Raw genomic sequence first — 23,143 nt, forward strand, 5'->3', positions numbered from 1 at the left:
TTAAAGATGTTGACCAAAAGGCTTTACTGTGTCTCTAACCTGTGCTGTCATTGACCTGGGAGTGTGGACGCACAGTGTAGAGGAGCGTTACTGTGTCTCTAACCCTGACCCGGGAGTGTGGACACACAGTGTAGAGGGAGCGTTACTGTGTCTCTAACCCTGACCTGGGAGTGTGGACACACAGTGTAGAGGAGCGTTACTGTGTCTCTAACCCTGACCTGGGAGTGTGGACACACAGTGTAGAGGAGCGTTACTGTGTCTGTAACCCTGACCTGGGAGTGTGGACGGACGCACAGTGTAGAGGAGCTTCACTGTGTCTCTAACCCTGACCTGGGAGTGTGGATGAACGCACAGTGTAGAGGAGCGTTACTGTGTCTCCGAGCGGTATTGTTGCTGACTGGGACTGCTGGCGGCTGACACAGGTTGTGCAATTGGATCGATCATTTCCCAGTATCCTTTACTCTGATGTACCAATCATCACAGGTATTAGGAGACAATGTCCGGTGAATAAGGACCAAAATGTGGAATGAAAGGGTCAAGCAGCTTGTGGTGTAAGGCTTGGTTGCACTGGACATGTTGTGGCAGCTCAATGTGACGTTGGCTTATGGGAGACAGCTCAGAGGAGGCAGATTCAGATTCTCTCTCTCTCTCTCTGTCTCTCACCGGCTGTTGTGTAACTGCTAAACCTCATGCAAAGTAAACTTTTCAAACTTATTTTTAACGGTTTATAAACTTCCTGCTGCTCAGGTGAGTCACTAACTTATGCTATTAAACATATGATCGGCCACACAGACACCGGAAGCTGGTAATATAACAACTTGCATTTACACAGCACCCCTCACGCAGGGAGGGCAGCGTCCCAGAGCGCGTGACAGTGGCGGAGAATGTCGCTGAGCCGGGGGAGGGAGAGGGGGAAGGATGACTGCAAGTGCGGTCGAAGAGGAAGGTCTTGAGGCGCGACCTGAAGATGGGGAAGGAAGGGGGTAATACAATACAATACAATACAATACAAACAGGTCGTATAAGTGGCTGTTGAGAACTCACTGCTTGAAAGCTGCTGTATTGGGGAGGAAATTGATCGAGTGACAAGACAACAACAACTTGTTTTATCCATCGCCCTTCACACGTGGGATAGCATCTCAGAGCGTATGAGGGAGAGATCGAGTAAATGTAAGGGTTTATTTTTACTGTGAGCTGCTGTGGTCTTTTGCTGCCAGCGACTGGGCATAAAAGTCCTTTCTTTTTAAGTATAAAATTAACAGCATAATTATATTTTTCTATTAAAAAAGAACCTCGCTTTGCCTAGTCCCGTCTGTTACTAGTGAGAAGGCGTCTCCAGACATTCAAACTGCTGACTCAGTGGTTACGTGGGCTGGGAACAAAGATTTAGCAAATTGGCCAATTTTAGTCCACAGTTTATAGAATTCCTGCTGGAAACATAAACTTTAATGGTTGTGCTTGGGTCAGGAATAAAAAAAAAGTTATTTCTCCTGTCAATTGGGAGAACACAGGCCGTCAGGAAAGACCTAACCCTAATACCCCAGGGAAACACAAGAGCCATGAGGATTTAAGGGGATTAGGGACATGGGGAAAGGGTTAGGAAATAGAAATTTATATAATCTGTAAGAAGTAAATAAAATGGGCTTTCTGGATTGAATGACTTCCTGCTGTTCCTATATTCCTGTAAATGGAAAAATAAGTCCCAGAACTTTTAACGTAATGTTTAATGACATTAACAATTCAACAACTTGCATTTATACAGCGCCCTTAACCCTGGGCCGCGTCTCGGAGCGCTTGATATCTGTGAAAGAAATATTGAAGTATTGTAGCGTTAACTAATAATTTTAACCCTTGCATTTGATAGAGCTCCTTATCACTTCGTCAATGCATCTCAAAGCACTTCACAGAAAATACAGTAAAGTGAATTGACTGTGTATTTTGTGGGCGAAACGCGGCAGATAAATTGTGCACAGCGGCGTCCCACTAACAATGACCAAATTATTATTTTTTTTGAAGGGATTATTACACCCGGAACGCGATCCGTTAGCAAAAAGCTAATGGAAGCTTTGTGTATGTGTCTGTGAGTGTGTATGTGAGTGTGAGCCTGTGTGAGTGTGAGAGTGAGTGTGTGAGTGAGTGTGTGAGTGAGTGTGAGAGTGTGTTTGAGTGTGAGAGTGAGTGAGTGTGAGAGTAAGAGAGTGAGTGAGTGTGTGAGTGAGTGAGTGTGGGAGTGAGTGTGTGTGTAAGTGAGTGTGTGAGAGTGTGTTTGTGTGAGAGTGAGTGAGTGTGAGAGTGAGTGAGTGTGAGAGTGAGTGAGTGTGTGTGTGAGTGAGTGTGTGAGTGAGTGTGTGAGAGTGTGAGTGAGTGAGAGTGAGTGTGAGAGTGAGTGTGTGAGTGTGTGAGTGTGTGAGTGTGAGAGTGAGTGTGTGAGAGTGAGTGAGTGTGAGAGTGTGTTTGTGTGAGAGTGAGTGAGTGTGTGAGTGTGTGAGTGAGAGTGAGTGAGTGTGTGAGTGTGTGAGAGTGAGTGTGAGAGTGAGTGTGTGAGAGTGTGTGAGTGTGAGTGACCAGATGTGAGGGTCCGCTCAGCCGCGACCGCAACCTAACCTGATGGCCAGTGTATCCGCGCGGTGACGGGCAGCCCCGACAGCCAATGGGACCCGGAGTCCGAGAGAGCGCCCAATCAGCGCGAGGAGGCGGGACTTTCCAACCCGCCATCAAGTTGGGCTGCGCCGCTGCGCTGAGTATAAGGGAGAGCCCAGAGCAGAGCAACAGCGGGGGCCGGGCATCGGGCATCGGGGGGAGGGCATCGGGCATCGGGGGGAGGGCATCGGGGGGAGGGCATCGGGCATCGGGGGGAGGGCATCGGGGGGAGGGCATCGGGCATCGGGGGGAGGGCATCGGGGGAGGCATCGGGGGGAGGGCATCGGGGGAGGCATCGGGGGAGGGCATCGGGGGGAGGGCATCGGGGGAGGCATCGGGGGGAGGGCATCGGGCATCGGGGGGAGGGCATCGGGCGGAGGGCATCGGGGGGAGGGCATCGGGGGGAAGGGTATCGGGGACTGGGCAAAGGGCTTTCTGTGTGGGACTTACAGTCACATTATTACCAGGAAAAGGCTTTAAACTCTCTCTCACACCCTCTGCTCACAGGCAGAGCAGACCCTTTAAGTGTTGAGAAAAGTCCCCCCCACACCCACACCCACACACACACACACACCCACAGACACACACACACACCCACAGACACACACACACACACCCACAGACACACACACACACAGGCTCACACCCACACACACCCACAGACACACACCCACAGACACACACACACACAGGCTCCCACACACACACACACAAAGTTTTCAGAAACTTTCCCCAAAGTTGCTGTCAGGGAGGGAGGGGATATGTGTTAGTCTGGAAACCAAACCATGGCAGTTTACGCTCTGACGGGCTTTTCCCTGGTCAGTCTGCTGTCCTTCGGCTATCTGTCCTGGGACTGGATGAACGCGGGGCTGGGAGGAGAGGACCAGAGACCCACGAAGGGGAACGGAGAAGTGCGGAAACCTCATCTCATCTTCATTCTGGCGGATGATCAAGGCTATCACGATGTTGGGTACCACGGCTCGGAGATTCACACACCAACCTTAGACCGACTGGCAGCAGAAGGGGTTAAACTGGAGAATTATTACATCCAACCCATCTGCACTCCATCTCGAAGCCAACTGATCACAGGGAGGTAAGTCCGGGGCTGTGCTGTGTAACTAATTGCAAGGCATCTAATAATAATAATAAGTATAATCCTTGTATTTGATATACCACCTGGTCCCGTCTTCGAGACGTCTCAAAGCCCTTCATGGGATCCACTGTCAAGATTGGCTGTATCTTTTGTGGGCGAAACGCGGCAGACAATTGCGCACATCAGTGTCCCACAAACAGTGGTGGATTGAGTGACCAAATTGTTGTTATTATTATTTATTATATCTGAAGTATGTCGGGGTATTTTTTAAACCAACCGATCCCAATGTTGATGTGTTTCGCCAACAAAATACACAGTCAATTTACTTTACAGTATATTCTGTGAAGAGCTTTGAGACGTTTCGAAGATGTGATAAGGCACTGGGTCAAATGCAAAGATTATTATTAATATTAAAACTTCCATCCAATGCCTGGCAGCGTACATTGTGTTTACCCAAGAAATCCAGATATGGAAACTTTTTCCACCTATCCATCTGATTAAATCCATTCATTCATTTCTTCAGTCATCCATTCATTCATTCATTCATTCATTCGTTCGGTTCAGCAAATTTATATTACTTTCAGTGTTTTTTTAATCCAACCTCAAATTCAAGAATGTGAGATATGTTTTCATTTTTGGGTTGGGGCAAGTATTTATTTTGTTGCAATAAGTTATTCAATTCCGACTTCTAAATCCCATAGTGAGGGTGTAAGTGATGTGCTGTGAATGGGGGAGTGGGGGCGGATGAGGAGTTAATTATCTGACAGATGATGGGTTGATCTGATGTCTGTTTCATATTGGCTGGAGTCAAATTTCAGCTGAAATTCGAGTTAATGTGCAGTTCATTTCAAACCAACACAAATCACAATCCTTTGTACACAGGTCTGTGTTAAAATCATACTCTCTCCCCCAATTCGCACTGAAGTTTAGTTCCATGAATGCGTCACGTGCAAAGTGGACAGTCTTTGTGCGTGCGACAGTGAGTGTACGTTTGAGTCATCAATAACCAATTGCATTTATACAGCCCCCTTCACACAGGGTCGCGTCTTGGAATGTTTAACATTAATCATAATCCTTGCATTCGATGTGGCGTCTTATCACGTTGTTGAGACGTTTCAAAGCGCTTCACAGAATATATTGTAGAGTCAATTGACTGTGTGTTTTGTGGGTGAAAGGCAGCAGCCAATTGCGCACAGCAGTGTCCCCACAAACAGTCGTGGATTGAGTGACCAAATTATTATTTTTTGTTTGTTTCTGAAGGGATTATTACCCCTGGAAAAGCGATCCGCCAATCAACTGACAACCAGGTTCCTACTTACTGCTAAGGAAACAGAGGCATGTGGTTGTAAAGACATTTGCCCAACGTTTCGCCCTGCCAAGGAATCAAACCCGGGTCCTCTCGCTTGCGAAGCGAGTTGCTCTAACCACAACACTACAGGACTCCACGCGTATATATTATATATAATGAGAAAAGGGTGAAACTCCAGAAAGCCAAGTGAAACAGACCCACAGACACAAACACAAACCAGCACACGAGAAGCCTGCAACATACCAGGAGAAGAGGAAAGAAAAGTGGGAAAATAAACCAGAAAGCAGCTGTTGGTAACACAGTTCCATGCGAGCCAGGGAACACAAAGAGAGAGAGAGGACGAGAGAGAGAAGCAAATAATAATAAAACCTTTGACATTGAAAACCCAGTGAATTATCCTTGTTTAGTCAGCACTTAATGAGCTGCGCTTGATTTACATTTATTGCCTGAGAAATTCCATTGATTTAATGCTAAGTTTGCCACAGGACTGGACTTGGTTCTCAGCTTCATGTATTTATGTATTAATATTTATGCAGTTCAGAATCCCATTATAGTAATCTAATATAAACAGAGTTTTACTCCCATTTAAACCACCTCGCTCTCGACTTTAACCACTTATCCTGTTGTTTTACTTTGGTTTAAATGTTTTAGCAAAATAGCATTGGGTTTTGTCTGTTGTGGGCCCTTGAGATGTGTCTATTTTGGTTGAGATTATGAGTGGCCTCTCACTCTTTCGCCCCCGGACCCCAATTATAATAATAATAATCTTTGCATTTGATATGGAGACTTATCACGTCTTGAAGTCGTCTCAAAGCTCTTCACAGGATATGCTGTCAAGTGAATTGACTGTATATTTTGTGGGCAAAACTGTCCCACAAATAGTTGTGGATTGAGTGATCAAATTATTATTATTTTTTTTGAAGGGATTATTACTCCCAGAAAGTGATCCATCAGTAGGACTAAAATGTGGGTTCCTACTCACTGCTCGGTAAACGGAAGTGTGTGGAGTAAGGAAACTTGTCCAACATTTCGCCCTGTCCGGGAATCGAACCTGGGTCCTCTCGCTTGCAAGGCAAGTGCTCTAACAACTGAGCTATAGGGCTGCACAAGCTTTATACAGAGTTAGGATCCGCGGGAGAGAAATGTGCACCAAAGAGGACGTTGTTGATAGCCATACAAATGTAATTTTGTTGATGTTGCTGTAACCTGCAAAGTTTTGTTGGCTTTGAGTTTCTAAAGCCTGAGAGCTGAGTGTTGGCTGCTCGGTGTGCACCTGGGAGTTGGCTCTCGTTCTGAAGCAGCAGCTAACCTTGTCCCCACACGCTCTCTGGCCTCTTGCTCGGGCTTCTCCTGGTTCTGTGCAGATGTGACTTTGAGGCACCGACAGAGGAGACATCTCTGTGATATTCAGTCAGAAGCAGCAGATAAACAAGTGCTGTTTGGAGCATTGCCTTCTTTCCCTTTGTGTTTACAGCACAGAAGGAGGCCATTCAGCGTATTGTGACTGTGATGGTGCTCAGCAGGAATGGGAACAGTGGACAGTGTTTGCTGCTGGGAGGTTCAGAGCCAGTAGAGACAGTTCTTCTACTGTCAGTGAGTTTCTCAGCCTCAGTGACACCCGTTTACAACAATAACCTGCATTGTTCAGCGCCCCTCACGCAGGGCAGCGTCCCTGGGCGCTCAAGAGTGGCAGAGCACGATGCCTAGCCAGGAGGAGGGAGGTGACTGTTGGCACATCAAAGAGGACAGTCTTCAGACGTGACCTGAAGATGGGGAAGGAGGGGCGAAGCGGAGGGAGGGATAGAGAGAGAGTGTTCCAGAGTTCGGGGCGTAATGGCTGAAAGCGCAGTTTTATTGGATTTCTGGTTTATTAAAAGTTTGCCTGAAACGTTCCACATTCTTCAAATCAACTTTGATTCAGTGGTGTGTGACTGGACCACTTCAGTGGGGAACAAGGGGCGCTTTTTTCTAGGAGGTGAAAACCCAGTAAATAAAAAGGCCTCGTATTATTTCGACAGGACACTTGTTATGCTGTGCATCGTATTTCAATGCAAAGGTTCCCTGATAGTGAGTGAAGAGCCCAGGTCTGTGTCTCTGACTCGTGTCCACTGGGAGCTAATCTGAGAGGAGTTTACAGTGATCAGAGACGCGTCTCTCACACCCAGGGCTCGGTCCAGCACAGATCCCACGTGGTAATTGGAGCTGAATAGAATGACTGCTAATAATGGCTGTTCAGTAGGCAGTGGAGCTGTCAGGGAGGCAGTGAATGTGTTTGCCTGCCTGGGGCTTGTCACCACTGGGAGGAAATCAGCACTGATCACTTTTGAGGCTGCTTCACATTAACAGGGTCCCCCGCCCCATCAGCACCGAGGTTGTGATTGGTAATTGCCAACGTTTTGTGAATGTAAAACACGGTGAATGTCTCCAGGCCAAAGGGACAGCTGGAGTTTTTCCACTGGAAATGTTCCGACTGAGGTTTAGTTTGTCCGCTGGGCTCCATGGATTTTTATTTCTTGTGATTATACTCTGGTCCCGTTTGTAAAGAATTTTGATCAGATATCCTAGAGGATGTTGTTTATTCACCTCATTGCCTGGATTCCTGAGAGCCGGATCTATTGTGTTACGTGGGACCTGCTGACACAGGCTACCTTCCCCTCCACAGCCAGTCCCAACTGCAGTGGAGACCTGTAGCTTAGTGTTTAAAGCCATCGCCTCGCAAGCGAGAGGACCCTGGGCAGGGTGAAAGGTTAGGCAGGTTTCCTTAATCCATGCACACGTCTCTGTTTACCCAGCAGTAAGTAGGAACCTGGTTGTTAGTTGATTGGCAGATCGCTTTCTGGGGGTAATAATCCCTCAGAAAAAGTCACTCAATCCATGACTGTTTGTGGGACGCTGCTGTACGCAATTGGCTGCTGTGTTTCGCCCACAAAATACACAGTCAATTCACTTTACAGTATATTCTGCGAAGCGTCTTGAGACGTCTCAAAGACGTGATAAGGTGCTGTATCAAATGCAAGGATTATTATTATTATACAGGTTTATGGGAAGAACTTTCCTCTGTCTATTCGTTCAACAAATCATTGCCTCTGGTTAGGAAAGCCCAGGGCTTTGCTTTGCTGCAGTATACATAAGGCACGGTAATGACTTACTCTCTTCCTGTTCTGCTAACAGTATTGTCTGGGTGTTTTCCCAGGTACCAGATCCACACTGGTCTCCAACACTCCATCATCAGACCCAGACAACCCAACTGCCTGCCGCTGGATCAAGTCACTCTTCCACAGAAGCTCCAGGAAGCGGGCTACTCCACCCACATGGTGGGCAAGTGGCATCTGGGCTTCTACAAGAAGGATTGTCTGCCCACCAGACGAGGCTTTGACACCTTCTTCGGGACGCTGACAGGCAGCACCGACTACTACACGTACGACAACTGTGACGGGCCGGGAGTGTGCGGCTTCGACCTGCACGATGGTGAGAACGTGGCCTGGGAGCACAGCGGGAAGTACTCGACCTCCTTTATGCCCAGCGCGTCAGCAAGCTCCTGGCCTCTCACAACCCCAGGGACCCCCTGTTTATCTACCTAGCCTTCCAAGCAGTGCACACTCCCCTGCAGTCCCCAAAGGAATATATCTACCAGTACAGGTCCCTCGGCAACGTAGCTCGCAGGAAGTACGCGGCTATGGTGACCTGCATGGACGAAGCCATCAAGAACATCACTTTGGCGCTCAAGAAATACGGGTATTACAAGAACAGCATCATCATCTTCTCCACCGACAACGGAGGCCAGCCTTTCTCTGGGGGCAGTAACTGGCCTCTCCGAGGGCGGAAAGGCACCTATTGGGAAGGTGGGATACGAGGGATCGGCTTCGTCCACAGCCCCCTGATTAAGAAGAAGCGAAGAGTGAGTAAATCCCTCATTCACATCACCGACTGGTACCCCACCCTGGTCTCGCTCGCCCAAGGCAACCTCACTGTGTCACCACCGCTGGACGGTTACGATCTGTGGTCGACAATCAGTGAGGGCAAGAGATCGCCACGAACCGAGATCCTCCACAACATCGACCCCCTGTACAGTCAGGCCAAGTACGGTTCCTGGGAGGAAGGCTTTGACATCTGGAACACGGCCGTCCAGGCCTCGATCAGAGTGGGAGACTGGAAACTCATGACCGGAGACCCAGGCTACAGCGACTGGATCCCACCACAGATGTTGCCCAACTTCCCCGGCAGCTGGTGGAACCTGGAGAGGCTGAGAAGCAGCGTTAAGAAGTCAGTCTGGCTGTTCAACGTGACCGGAGACCCGTATGAGCGCTTTGACCTGTCCGACTCCCGGCCTGATGTGGTCAAGCGGCTTCTGGCCAGACTGGCCCATTACGACGAGACCTCCATCCCCGTCCGCTACCCGCCCGAGGACCCCCGAGCTAACCCTGAGCTGCACGGGGGGGCCTGGGGGCCGTGGGCCAGCGAGGAGGAGGCCGAGGTGGAGCAGAAGAGCGTGGCCAAGAGCAAGAAGAAGAAAAAAGGCTGTAAAATCTGTAAACTGAGGTCCTTCTTTAAGAAACTGAACACGAGAATCATGTCAAACAGGATCTGAGCTTTGCTGAGCCTGAGGTTGAGGAAAAGATCTTCAAATGTGAAGACTTGGGCTCCGATTTGGGGTAATGTATCGGCAAACTGGATCCCTTTGTATTCATTGGGAAATTCACAGTGAAATTCCTTCCCGACCTGTTTATTTTTCTCTGGCCCTTTTACTGACGGGATTTTTCCACAAATCGACATTCCAATTCATTCAGCATGATCCGGTTTACAACCATTATACGTTTAAGGATAAATCACAGTGGACACGAGTGAGAGAGAGAGCGAGAGCGGTGTGAGACTGTGGGGGACTGGTTTGGAGATAAACATCAGATTTGATGGTTCAAACGAGCTGTTTCTGTGGGTAAATAAATGTGATTCCATTGATTCTTTCACTTAAGTGCAGGTTTGTACAGGGAAGCCATCCCAGGAGTAGAGGAACTGCCTACTTCATTGCACAAATCACTGCTTATTTGATAACTGTAAAAGGTTTGAAATAATTTAGTTTCCTGGCCTAGCCACTTGGGGTTTTCTTATGTCCTAGTCTGCTTTCCAGCAGCGTCTCAACCGAAAGGATTCAAAATGAGAGAAGGTAAGATGTTACCATCTGTGTGTGCTCAGCTCTCTTTGGCAACACTGACGTTATTTAAAGGGGAATGATAGGAAGGGAGAGTAGAGGTGTCATCTTTATCGTATCTACCTTTTATTCTCAGAAGCAGTTTAATAAGAAAGTGCACAGTGATGTGGCCCATGGGCAAGACAGATAATTATACAGGACAAATGGATGGACTGCGGATAGGAGTATCTCAGCCACAAGGAGACGGTTTTCCTTGACCTGAAAGTGATCATTGAGGGGGTAGTTCAATGGGAAGCAGTTTTACATTGTGTTTCCACTTTCTCTCCTGATTGGTGGCAGTCACTGTGGTGAAACCTCAGCTCGCTATCAAGAGGGAAGTGTAAATCAGAAAGTCATGTCATCTGGAGCATCCACTCATCTGGTTTAGTCTTGTCAATCAAAGCCTCGGCCGGGATTGAACTGGGACTTATTCCAACATGGAGTCCTGTAGCTCAGTGGTTAGAGCACTCGCTTCGCAAGTGAGAGACCTGGGTTTGATTCCCGGCAAGGCGAAACCTTGGGCAAGTTTCCTTACTCCACACACACCCTGATAATAATCGCTGAAGGACAAAAAACAACAATAAATTGGTCACTTCGATCCACGATTGTTTGTGGGACACTGCTGTGCCAGGTTTTATCCATAAATATACAGTCAATTCACTTTACAGTATATTCTGTGAAGCGCTTTGAGACGTCTAGAAGACATGAAAAGCACTATATCACACTCAAGGATTATTATTCTGGGCTATGTGACTGATGCTGGGTTTCCAAACAGTTCACTGGTCTAAGTTTGGGAGAACTGCAGTCTTGAGCGAGCAGATTTTTCGTTTTTTTTATTAACGTCTGATTTTTAAATTTTTCTACACACACAATTAGTAGCTGTGCATCTGATAGCCGGCGCCACAGGACAGTGGGCTGACAATGGGGGAATGGTGCTCCCAGCTCACTGGCTTTGACTTGTCTGAGAGTGAGGGATAGGGAGGAGTGAAGCCCGATTCCTCCAGTCAACAGCAGTGTGTTTGTTTGGCAGTGGCTGGTCTGTGAGCTTCCGTTACACTGTGAGGTGTGACTGCACCAACCAGTCCATTGGTGGAGTCAGTGATAAGGAGACCCCCCCCCCCCCCCCCACTGCCCATCACCTGGTTGTGTTCAACTTGAAATAGCAAAATAAACCCCAACATTTATTTAACTCTTACACACTTTCTGGAGAAAATGTTTTTCTTATGTGTCACATTCCTATGTTGGTAAAACTGTCTATGTGTCAGTGATTCAAGAGCTTAAATATAAGATAATTATCCAAAAAACAGAGAGTGCGGAGAATTTTAAGTGAAAGCCACTCTATAACGCTGTACTGCAGAGATCAGCTAACAACACAAACCGCAGCCTGAACACAGGACCTTCCTGGGCAAGGCTGATCAGCTCAGTCTCACACTAGGTAATACATTCACCAACTTGAGTCAACCAGGGAACCTCAGTGCTGGACAAGCTAAAAATAAAACACTCTCTCTCACACCACTAGCCAGGGTTACGAGGGATTCAGGCGACAGATGAGATCTGAATTATTGAAACCTATGGCAGAAATGTGTTGGTGCTAATATTGGGCCACGGTTTCTCTCTTATTGACTATTTATTTCACCAAAATGTCTGGCAGTGCATCAGCTCTTATACTGGAAACATTTGGGTGATATTGTGTTCATCACAGTAAAGTTCCCTCTGCACTGTCCATCCACACTCCCAGGTCAGGGTTAGAGACACAGTAACGCTCCCTCTACACTGTGTGTCCACACTCCCAGGTCAGGGTTAGAGACACATTAACGCTCCCTCTACACTGTGTGTCCACACTCCCAGGTCAGGGTTACAGACACAGTAAAGCTCCTCTACACTGTGTGTCCACACTCCTGGGTCAGGGTTAGAGACACAGTAACGCTCCCTCTACACTGTGTGTCCACACTCCCAGGTCAGGGTTACAGACACAGTAAAGCTCCTCTACACTGTGTGTCCACACTGCCAGGTCAGGGTTAGAGACGCAGGAAACATAGTAATGCTCATTCTACAATGAGTGCTCCGTTTAAGTAAGAAAAAACATTGAACACTAAGCTCCCACAGAACTGTTGCATTGTAAACAATTAGGAGGAGTAATTAGATGAAGCTTGCGAGTTGCTGCTTACTTACAAGCTTAATTAATTCACAACAAACAGTGAGGAGCAGCCATGCATTACCAGGTACAACCCTCCCTTCTGGCAGCTCACGGACTCTGTTCTACAAGGTGGTTTGGGACGATGGATGAAAGTGACAGACATGTTGCTTGTTCTGCGGCTCAGCCTTTGCTGTGTGTTAAGATGTTGTATAGATTGATGAATAGGTTTGAAATAAAGATAATTTTAACAAAGCCTCTCTGGGCACAGGAACATACAGGAGGGCACAGATAGATTACATCGCCAGCTGACAGTCACAGCTAGGGGACGGGAAAAGGGATCTCGTTCCTGAATGAAGGAGAATATTGGAAAAAGAAAATGGGCAACATCTTCCTCCTCAGTCACTGCGATATAGTTACAATATCACAGTCACAATCCTCAGTGAAAGCTACACCAATATTTGCTCTTCTATCTCAGAGCACACACATACGCACAAACACAACCCCTGGCAACACACAGACAGACACACAGCTCGTTGTGTGCTGTGCAACTGCCTTGCTCTCATCTCCAAAATTCATCCAATTTACCAGCCAATTAGCACAACTTTCTCTGAATCTTAAAAGGCTTCTGATGTTTCTTGTCAGTGTCTTGTGCGATGTCCAACTACAGCTGTTGACAAAGCCCCTGAACACCCTGATAAACACCAGCGCTTTGGGACATCCTCCCGACGTGAAAAGCGCTCTATAATTGTAATTTTGTTGTTCGTTGTTGTTGTAAAGGCTGGAATCCATGGTGCTGCTGTAAATGTAACACAAGGTCAGCATGTCTCTGCTACCCCTTTCTCTTGGTATCTGGCTCTAGATGTTCCTTATAATAATTCTTGCATTTAATATAGTGCATTATCATGTCGTTAAAACCTCTCAAGGTGCTTCACAGGATACTCTGTAAGGTGAATTGACTGTATATTTTGTGTGTGAAATACAGCAGCCAATTGTGCACAGCAGCGTCCCACAAACAGTCATGGACTGAGTGACCAAATTACAGTATTATTTTTTTATTGAAGGGATTATTACCCTGGAAAGTGATCTGCTAATCGACTAACAGTTGGGTTCATACTCACTGGTAGGCAAACAGGGGCGTGTGGAGTAAGGAAACTTGCCTAAAATTTTGCCCAGCCTGGGAATCAAACCCGGGTCCTCTCGCTTGCGAGGCAAATGCTCTAACCACTACGAGACAGGACTCCACTGTGACCCATCAAACATCGTAATGCAATTAAGGCCATTTTTACGGAGACCCTGGCTGATTTGGAAATCTCATGATTTTTAGAATGGGAAGATTCCCTTTAAGGCAGATTATTACTATTGAATTTGTGATGCTCAATGAAAGTGAGTCACCTAATAATGAAGAAAGAACACCACTGAGCGTAAAGTGCAGGATGTGGGGCTGTTTCTGCTGAGAAAACAATGAGAAAAGAACAAGGTGAAATTCCCATTAATATCCACAGCCTTCTCCCTGCTCCAGAGCCAGAGTGCTTGTGGGTGTGATGTGTCACTGATGGTTATAATTCACTCACATATTGTGCCTCCGTCACACTTCAGATGCTAATCCCTTGTGGGAAGGCACTACATCACCAGCTGTTTATTGCTTATTGCTTCCTCAACCAGGGAATAAAGGAAAATCTTCACTTAAACCATAACCAGAAAAGTTTGAGAGAGTAGTAGCTTTCAAAAGTGAATTGGATATGTACTTGAAAAGGAAAACATTGCAGGGCTTTGGTTCAAGAGTGGGGGAGTGGGACTAGTTGGGGTAAGAGTGGGGGAGTGGGACTAGTTGGGGTAAGAGTGGGGGAGTGGGACTAGTTGGGGTAAGAGCGGGGGAGTGGGACTAGTTGGGGTAAGAGTGGGGGAGTGGGACTACTTGGTAGCTGTTTTAAAGAGCTGGCACGATGGATCGAATGGCCTCCTATGCTGTGAGATTCTATGATTCTAAAAACAGCATCAGGAGCACAACATGCCTGTTAGTGACCAGATCAGTGTGACTGAGACCTCGGGCAGTTGAGAGGTACAGATTGGTACAGTACAGTACTCAGCCATTGCTCCAGCCTTTAGCTCCCTGTGTTGTTCTCCTCTTTAGGTGCCAGGGTAGAGTTCCCTCTGATAACTCAGGCAAGCACTCACCAGATGTTAAGTTCACATGTCCTGCCAGATGTAAGACACCGTGTGTGGCAAAGGGAAGGGAGAGAGTCAGTTAGGAGCTGAAACTCAGCTTGATTTACCTCCTTTTCTAGCCCAGGGTCAACTGTAACCTTTTTCTGCCTCCCCAACTAAAACACCAAGCGCCCTACACATCAGGAATGGAATAGAACTTTCCTAATTCGAGCTACTCAAACACATGGTTTTCTGGTCAGCCGGGTGTCTGACACACACGGACCCATCACCTGCTTAAGAGTCACCAAATCCAAGCTGAGATTTCCAGGCCTCCCACCTACCCCTGGAGTCTAACCAGCTTGCCATTGAGAAAGCTGTGTCGCAAGCTTTGTCATGCTGGGCAGTGACTACCAATCAGCTGAGATTTGTTTTTATATCAGTTAAAATGAAGAGATTATTATTTGCGTAAAAATATTCAGAAACTCTGTGTGTTTAATGTCCTGTATATATCCTTGTATTAGCTTTGTAAATCACACCCGCTTCACAGTGCTGAAGCCTCAGGAAATTTGCATATAATGATCACAGTCATCTGAAAACTGGCAAGAGAGCGCTCTGGCAACTCCTGCAGAAATCTGTGTGGTTATGTAATGAAAGAGCACTTCATTCTACTTCACGAGTATTTGCTCATAAAATTATCTCTCTCCTCTAATCCCATTCCCTGCTCTCTCTCTCTCCCCCCCCCCCCCCCCATCGTGCCTGTGCTGGTGCTCGCTCCCCCCACTGGAGCTCTCTACTTTAACCCCATTCCATGCTCTCTCCCTGCACCATTTATATTGTTTCTCTGCCATCGCTTATCCAATTCCTTTTCAAATGCTTTTACAATTTCAGATTCAACAGTTGGGTGATGATCTTGTCAGTGAAACGCTGTGATGCAGGATTTATTAAAACCCAGGAAACACAGCTCCAGCTTCAGATAGAAAAATAGCCTTGTTTATAGATTAATATTTCAGTCAGTATCACACTGCGTGTTGGGGAGCTCTGTGACTGAGTGACCGAGCGAGCGAGCGAGTGAGTGAGTGAGTGAGTGAGAGGCCACTGTGTGTGACGGTGGTTAGCCAGACCTGGCCTGACTGGCTGCCTCAGGATTAGTTTTTTTNCTCAACTTATGTTTGATGTTCAGAAAATTCTGGAAAGAATAACTGTGAAGAACGACCTAGTTACGAGCAGTGAATGGTACTGTTGCTATGGTTCCTCTCCGGTGAGAAACGCAATGGGCCTCACACGGTGGAGGGCAGCCGAGAATTCCTGAAAAAAACCTGAGCGCAAACCACGCCCTGGGGGGGAATCTGGGGGCATGGGGGGCACTGGGCGTCATCCCAGGTCATGCCAAGGGGCTGGGGGTGGTGGGGCAGGGTGGGGCGAGGTGGGGTAGTGGGCATGGCGGGCGGGGGCAGTCTGATCTCCTCAGAACAGCTCGGAGGTAGAGCCGTCGTCCAACCACATCGCAGCAGATCCAACCTGACTTTGCTTCAATTCCACCGCGGGTTAGGACGCTGGCAGGTGATGTAACAGTGAAAATATGTTGTTACTTTTCTTTTTTTCTCTCCCATATGTTGGGGTTCGGGGAGGCTGTTTACTGACCGTACCCCAGAGACTGGGAGAGAGGGAGGGAGTCAGTGAGTGAGGCAAAGCACACGATGGATAGGGTTTATGTTGACCGTAGAAGGAAGGGTATGTTTGGCCAATAGCTCTTAGTCCACACTTCCTTCTCATGGAACTTTCTAATGTAATGGTGCTGACAGCGAGGGAGACAGGCACAGCTTCGCTGTGTAGGAGACTGCAGCTGAGCATCAGGGAATCACTCGGGAATAACGATTATTTTCCAAAATGCACATGGCCGGGATTGCTGCTGTGTGACCTTTGGCTGTGCGGAGCACACAGCAAATGAGCGAGATGATGGATCACAAGCCCAGCATAGAAACTGCAGGGACACCTGCTGTGCGCAATTGGCTGCCGTGTTGTGCCCAAAGAATACACAGTCAGTTCACTTTACGGTGTATCCTGTGAAGCACTTTGAGGCGTCTCAATGAGGTGATATACGACGCTGTGTCAAACGCAAGTATTATTATCATTATTATAAACTGAGCAAGAGGAGACCTCACACCAGGTAAAGGCCGGCAGCTCCACAGTAATCCAAGGCAAGTGTGTACGTGCAGAAATGCCCTCAAACCAGTACGCCAGTGATTCAACAGACTGTGAGTTGGGGTAACTGCTGGAGTCTAACCAGTTAAAAACCACACAGCTTACCATTCCTGGATTTCAGGAACATTAGGTCCAGGTCCAGTGTACGAGTTTAAAGGAGTTTCACAAAGCCAAACCCCATTAGATCTCAGCCAATATGACTCAAGGCTTTGTCTGCTTGTCCAAGGCAGTTGTCACACGTTTCCTGTTTGACTATTCATTCAGACGGTATTTGGCCCTGGCAGCGATGTGTCATTTACAAACCCAGATGTTGATTTATTTTAAATTAAGAGCAGTCTGACCTGATGAAGCTTTGCAGCCCAGCTAATTCTCCTCAGTGCAGTAAATCAAACACTCTCTTCATGTTCATGTTAATGTTAATGTGACGTGATGCTCTTTACTTAGTCTCCATTATACAGTCTATTATTCCTCTGCCTTTCTGTTAGACTGTCAATTCCATTTCAACCGATTCTTGATAAGGGAATATTTCTGACAAATAAACTTAAGCTGTTTGTGGGCAAGTCTGTTTGTTCTCGTCTGGACTCATTGTGCTTTCCGATAAACACCTCCCATCTCGCCATCTGATGAATATTTTTTCATTTTGTAATAGGAAAGTTGCATCACACATTCATTACATAAGTGTTATTCGGTGGCAAATAAGGAAAGTGGGTGTCTTAACGTTTCACATATTACAAACAGGAATACCAGTGGGAAGGAAGCCCTGTCTCTCTCCCGATGAAACAATGATTCAATGAAACAAGTCCAAACTGTAGTGGTTAGAGCACTCACCTCGCGAGCAAGAAGACCTGGGTTCAATTCTCAGATAGGGTGAAACATTAGGTAAGTTTCCTTACTCCACACACCTCTGTTTACTCAGCAGTAAGTAGGAACCCAGTTGTTAATTGATTGACAGATTGCTTTCCGGGTGTAATAATTCCTTAAAAAAAAATGTGGTCGCTCAATCCACGACTGTTTGTGGGACGCTGCTGTGTGCAATTGGCTGCCGCGTTTCGCCCACAAATATACAGTCAATTCACTTTACAGTATATTCTGTGAAGTGCTTTGATACGTCTCAACAACGTGATAAGGCGTTATTTGGAACAATTCTCAACACAATGCCCAGTGGGCACCACTCAATTGCCCAGAATTCTGAGACAAAAGTTGAAGAGGAAGATTATGAAGAGGAAGGGAAAAGAGGAAGGTCCTGGGGTTGGAGCAGTGAGCTCCTTTGGGAAGTTAACACTGGTTTAGGCTGGATCAGTTTAATGCTATGGTTTTTTATTATTCTAATCAGATACAAATTGGCTATATCAAATGCAAGGATTCTTATTATTTAATTGGAAATCTGACTCAAGAAAAAGTCTTGAAGTAGGAAAGTGAAATGGGAAACAGATCACACAGAGTCTGCTCAGGGTCAGGCTATTTGTAAATTTCCTGAGGATAATCAAGTCTTGTCATTATTATAAAATGTGCCAATGACTAAACTGTGTGACAATAGGAATAAATACAAAGGGAAACTGATGTGGATCAATTAAACTGATGGTTAAGCAAAGCCTGAAAGATTTTAACAGAGAGAAGGGGAACACTGGGGGTATAACTTGCAATGTTTACCAACCATTAGAAGCATCAACAATGACTTCCTTTTGCTGTCTAATTTGTCACATTTGCGAAACAACCGATTGTGATTTGTGTGAAAGAGGCTGAAATGTGAATGAATCATCCAGTCCTGAGGAGAAGCTCTAAACTAGGGAGAAAGCGAGAGGTAATCGACCTGTCGATAAGAAGCTTTGAGGCTTCTATGATGGAACTGTGCCCTGGGAATCCATTCGTCTACAGATAGAGCAGAAATTCACCAGCAACCCAAAGAAAAGCTGGTTACATATCTACTGGAGTCCTGCAGCTCAGTGGTTGGAGCACTCGCCTCGCAAGCAAGAGGACCCGAGATTGATTCCTGTGCAGGGCAAAACCTTAGGCAAGTTTCCTTACTTCACACCTCTGTTTACCCAGCAGTAAGTAGGAACCCAGTTGTTAGTCAATTGGCGGATCGCTTTGCTGGGGTGATGTCTTACTAATCATCTTCATTTAATCATGTTTGTAAAACTGTTTCTCGACAGAGAAATTAACAAGTGTAAATGGAATTCATTCCCTCACTCAGTGCCATCACCAGTCACCAATAAAAAGCTCAAAACCATCACGATTTCAGGCACCTGCCTGGAGCAGATGTCCTCCTGACCAAACTGCTCTGGGAAACCCACAGATAACTGCATTCCCACAGGTACTGGGACCAACAACACATCACAACAGGAGGTCATTTGGCTCTTGGTGCCTGTGCTGGGGCTTTCTCTCAGTCCACACACACCTGGAGCTCTCAGTTCTAAATACCATTTCCCTGCTCTTTCCCCACTTTGTTATTTCCCTCCAGGTTGATCCCATTGCCGGTCTGTACGGAGTGAGCTGATCTTGACTAGAACAGTCCAGGACTTTGGCTGGGACAAGGAATGAGATGTGAAAGCCGTGCAGCTCCTGTAAATCACAGAAGAATTTACTCGCTGACTTGGGTGGGTTTGTGCAAGGTGAGGGGAGAATCTGCCACCAAATTTAGAGAGAATATAATGTTGCTCCTTCAGTTTCTATCAAGATAACAATCCCACACGAGTCAGAGCCATCTGCTGCCAGCAAACCGCAGCCTCGCTCACTCACACACAAAACTTCATCATCTGACAGCAGTCTCTCCTCACTTCTGGCCCCTGACTCTCTCCTAGATTTCTAAAGGATGTCTAAAGGATCGAGGGATTAAGGGATATGGGGATAGGGCGGGTAATGGAATTAGGTTAGAAGATCAGCCGCAATCTTATTAAATGGTGGGGCAGGCTAGAGGGGCTGAATGGCCTACTCCTGCTCCTACATCTTATGGTCTTAACCGGTCTTGTTTTTATTAATAATAATAATCCTTGCATTTGCTGTAACGCCTGATCATGTCTTTGAGACATCTCAAAGCGCTTCACGGAATAGACTGGAAAGTGAATTGACTGTATATTTTGGAGGCGAAACCCGGCAGCCAATTGCACACAGCAGCGTCCCCACAAACACACGACCAGGATCAACGCTATTTTCCATTCTCTTGCTTCTCCTAAGCTCCCTTTCTCGTAAGCTACACACGCTCTCTTCCTCCTCCCTGTATTGTATTGAAACCTGCTGTTCCTAACAGAATTTTAGCATAACATTCCACACATTGATAGAGTGAAGTGTGACTTTTTAACCCTGTTCTGATCTTATGTTGTTTTATCCCAAACCCCAGCTCAGATCCAAATCCCTGACTGTCCAGCAGCTTGGGACGTCCTCCCGACACGAAAGGTTCTGTGTAAATGTCAGTTGTTCCTCAGATCCCTCATCCCTCCTACTCCTCACTCAATATCCATCCCTCGGGTTATCAGTGCTTTGCAGGGTTATTTTAAGTAAATGGTACTGGTTTGGGCTGCTGCCCTGGCTCTGCTCTGCTGGTGAGTTGCCTGAAACCAGGAGCTCAGTGTGTGGGAATCCCTGTTGTGAGCCTGACCCATTGCTCCAGGCCGGGGGTGGGAGAGACCCAGTGAGAGGCTTGTCAACCACACCTGTCCCTCTGCCGAGGTCCTGAGGGCTCTTCTCTCCTGTGATGATGATCCGTTATCTTTTAATGGTAACATTTGGGGAGCGTTTCTTGAGGCGACAATCACGGACACAAAGCATTTTATCGGAAGCTGAGATGGCTTTTAGGTCACTATTAACTGCCTGTACTCAGTGTGTGACATAATAAATGCCCTTTGTATAGCTGATAGAGAGGCTACAATCTGTATCCACTTTCCCAGGAGGGCCTCTAGGATGTACAACAACAGCAACCTGTATTTATATAGCACCTCTGACATAGGGTAGAGTCCCATGGTGCTTGAAAACCTACTGATTGGGTTGGAGACCAGAAACTCAACCCCACTCTGCTCACAATCTCTGTTTCCTCTCTGTTTAAAGTTCAGAGATTTGTAGTCCATAACAAAATCCTCTTTGTTAATACTATAATAATAATCCCTGCATATGATACAGTGCTTTATCATATTGTCTCTAAGCGCTTCACAGAATATACTGTAAAGTGAATAGACTGTATATTTTGTAGGAGAAACACAGAAGCCAATTGCACACAGCAACGTCTCACAAACAGTGACCAAATTGAGTGAACAAATTTTTAAAATATAATTTAAAAATAATCCATCAATCGACAAACAACCGGGTTCCTACTTACTGCTGGGTAAACAGAGAGGTGTGGAATAAGGAAACTTGCCTAACTCTATCCGTGGAGATAGAGTCAAAGAGTAGTTAAAGTTGACCGATATTTTACTGCCCTGATTGATTGGACTGGAGACCCGAAGAGGGATAATCTGCTCCCAATCATGTTTCTCTGTTTCCTCTTTGTTTGAAGCCCGGAGATTTTTTGGTCAATAACAAAATCCTCTTTGTTGTCAATCTGGAGTCTTTGCTATTTGATACGTGGCTGTTTCTGAGTAAAGCCAGGGGTGTGAGCGCACACACACACACACACCCACACACACCCACACAAACACTCACTCACACACACACACACTCACACACACACCCACACAAACACTCACTCATACACACACACACTCACACACACACCCACACAAACACTCACTCATACACACACACAAACACTCACACACACACACCCACACAAACACTCACTCATACACACACACACACACACTCACACACACACACACAAACACTCACTCATACACACACACAAACACTCACACACACACACACCCACACAAACACTCACTCATATACACACACACAAACACTCACACACACCCACACAAACACTCACTCACACACACACACACACACTCACACAGCCCTGAACATTCAGTAATTAAAGAGTTAAAAGTGGCTTCTTTGGAGCGCGATGCTGTTGCTTTGGAAACGTAGACGGGTTGGAGGGGGAGTGTGTGATGAGAGTAGGGGAGTGATGTGGAGAGGGTGAGATTAGTACTGGCTGGCTTCCACGGTTATCATTGGGTGAGCTGTCAATCAACCGGTTTGGGAGCTGGAGGCTGAGGAAGGGAAGAGAGAGACAGCGAGAGAGAGAGAGAGAGAGAGTGAGACGGAGAGAAGGAGAGGGAGAGATACAGTACCGACAACATGGCAACGATAACTTGCACCAGGTTCAGTGAGGAGTATCAGCTTTACGAGGAGCTGGGCAAGTAAGGCATTTTCACAGTAACACAAACAACACACAGTTATTGCACAGTTCCTTTGCGGTTCCTTTGTTTGGGATTCGCTGCGAATGTAAATGTGTGTTTTGGTGATTTTCAGGGGAGCCTTCTCGGTGGTCAAGAGATGTGTGAAGACTCTGATTGGACAGGATTACGCGGCCAAGATTATCAACACCAAGAAATTGTCTGCCCGGGGTAAGTGTAGGGAATGACTCCCGGCTTCGTCTGGAACGCTTTGAGTTTTGTTGCGATCTCAGGTTGAGACTTCGCTCCCTCTCGCTCTCTCTCTCTCTCTGAGAGAACTATCAGCAGGTTGTCCACTGAGCTCCATCTCCACAGCTCTGCTCACTGCTCCTCTCCAGGTACCAGCACCTGTGGCTGCATCAGCACCACAGGATCCAAACCCATCAGAGATACAACTGTGACTGCTACACTGAGATACATATCTAATGGGGGAGAGAGGGTAGAGGGGGGCAGAGAGAGAGAGAGACAGAGAGGAGATGGGGTGAGGGAGGAGAGGGGAAGAAAGGGGGAGAAAGGGAGGGAGTGATGGGAAAGAGAGAAAGTGATGGTTGTATCTCAAGTCACTCAAACAGATAATCCCTCCAGATAAAATGAGGAGGGAAAGTGTGGAGAGTGAGTACTGCTTTCTCAAACACCGAAAGAGTTTCTGAGCTTTAACACTGCAATGTTTGACGTGAGGATAAACCAATAAATCCACCCAGATTCTGATCGATAAATAGAAAGGTGCAGATGTCTGAACTCCGATTGATTGTGCTTTGACACTTTTGTTTGGTAATAATAATCCTTGCATTTGATACAGCGCCTTCTCATGTCATCGGGAATGTCTCAAAGCGCTTCACAGGATACGCTGTAAAATGTAGTGACTGTATATTTTGTGGGCAAAACACCATTGCGTTTCTCTGCCATTGTGACAATGGCAGATCTAGAGAGTCTGTGATACTGTAACAGGCACCTCACAGTCCCTCCCAATTAGCTTTGTGTTGTGTACCAAATGTATGGAGGTAAACACACAGGTAAACAGAGAGCAGGTGTGTGTGTGCGCCTGTGTGTGTATAGTATAGAGAGATGGTTTTCTATCCCTTTCACTTTCCTCTCCTGAGGT

General features: G+C 46.7%; 2 protein-coding genes and 1 long non-coding RNA gene across 5 annotated transcripts in view; all 3 read left to right on the top strand.

Moving 5' to 3' along the window:
• Positions 1-725: 725 nt before the first annotated feature.
• On the top strand, positions 726-9,996 carry LOC103188236 (arylsulfatase I). Its single transcript, XM_007908152.2, is given in 4 exon segments — positions 726-747; positions 3,464-3,733; positions 8,236-8,549; positions 8,552-9,996. Coding segments are annotated over 3 exon segments (1,629 nt in total). The 5' UTR covers positions 726-747; positions 3,464-3,497; the 3' UTR covers positions 9,631-9,996.
• A 1,347-nt stretch (positions 9,997-11,343) lies between these two features.
• LOC121850071 lies at positions 11,344-20,058 on the top strand. Its single transcript, XR_006085458.1, has 3 exons — positions 11,344-11,809; positions 13,184-13,186; positions 20,049-20,058. It is a non-coding gene; the product is annotated as an uncharacterized LOC121850071 (long non-coding RNA).
• Positions 20,059-21,727: 1,669 nt separating this feature from the next.
• LOC103188234 (calcium/calmodulin-dependent protein kinase type II subunit alpha) overlaps positions 21,728-23,143 on the top strand; it is a 49,046-nt gene continuing 47,630 nt past the window's right edge. For all 3 annotated transcript variants that reach the window (XM_007908143.2, XM_007908147.2, XM_007908145.2), the window contains exons 1-2: positions 21,728-22,005; positions 22,118-22,212. In XM_007908143.2, the coding sequence (XP_007906334.1) occupies positions 21,944-22,005; positions 22,118-22,212 (157 nt within the window). In that variant the 5' untranslated portion in view covers positions 21,728-21,943. The remainder of the gene's footprint in view (positions 22,006-22,117; positions 22,213-23,143) is intronic.

Source organism: Callorhinchus milii, unplaced genomic scaffold (genome assembly GCF_018977255.1).
Source record: "Callorhinchus milii isolate IMCB2004 unplaced genomic scaffold, IMCB_Cmil_1.0 Scaffold13, whole genome shotgun sequence".
Taxonomy (NCBI): Eukaryota; Metazoa; Chordata; class Chondrichthyes; order Chimaeriformes; family Callorhinchidae; genus Callorhinchus; species Callorhinchus milii.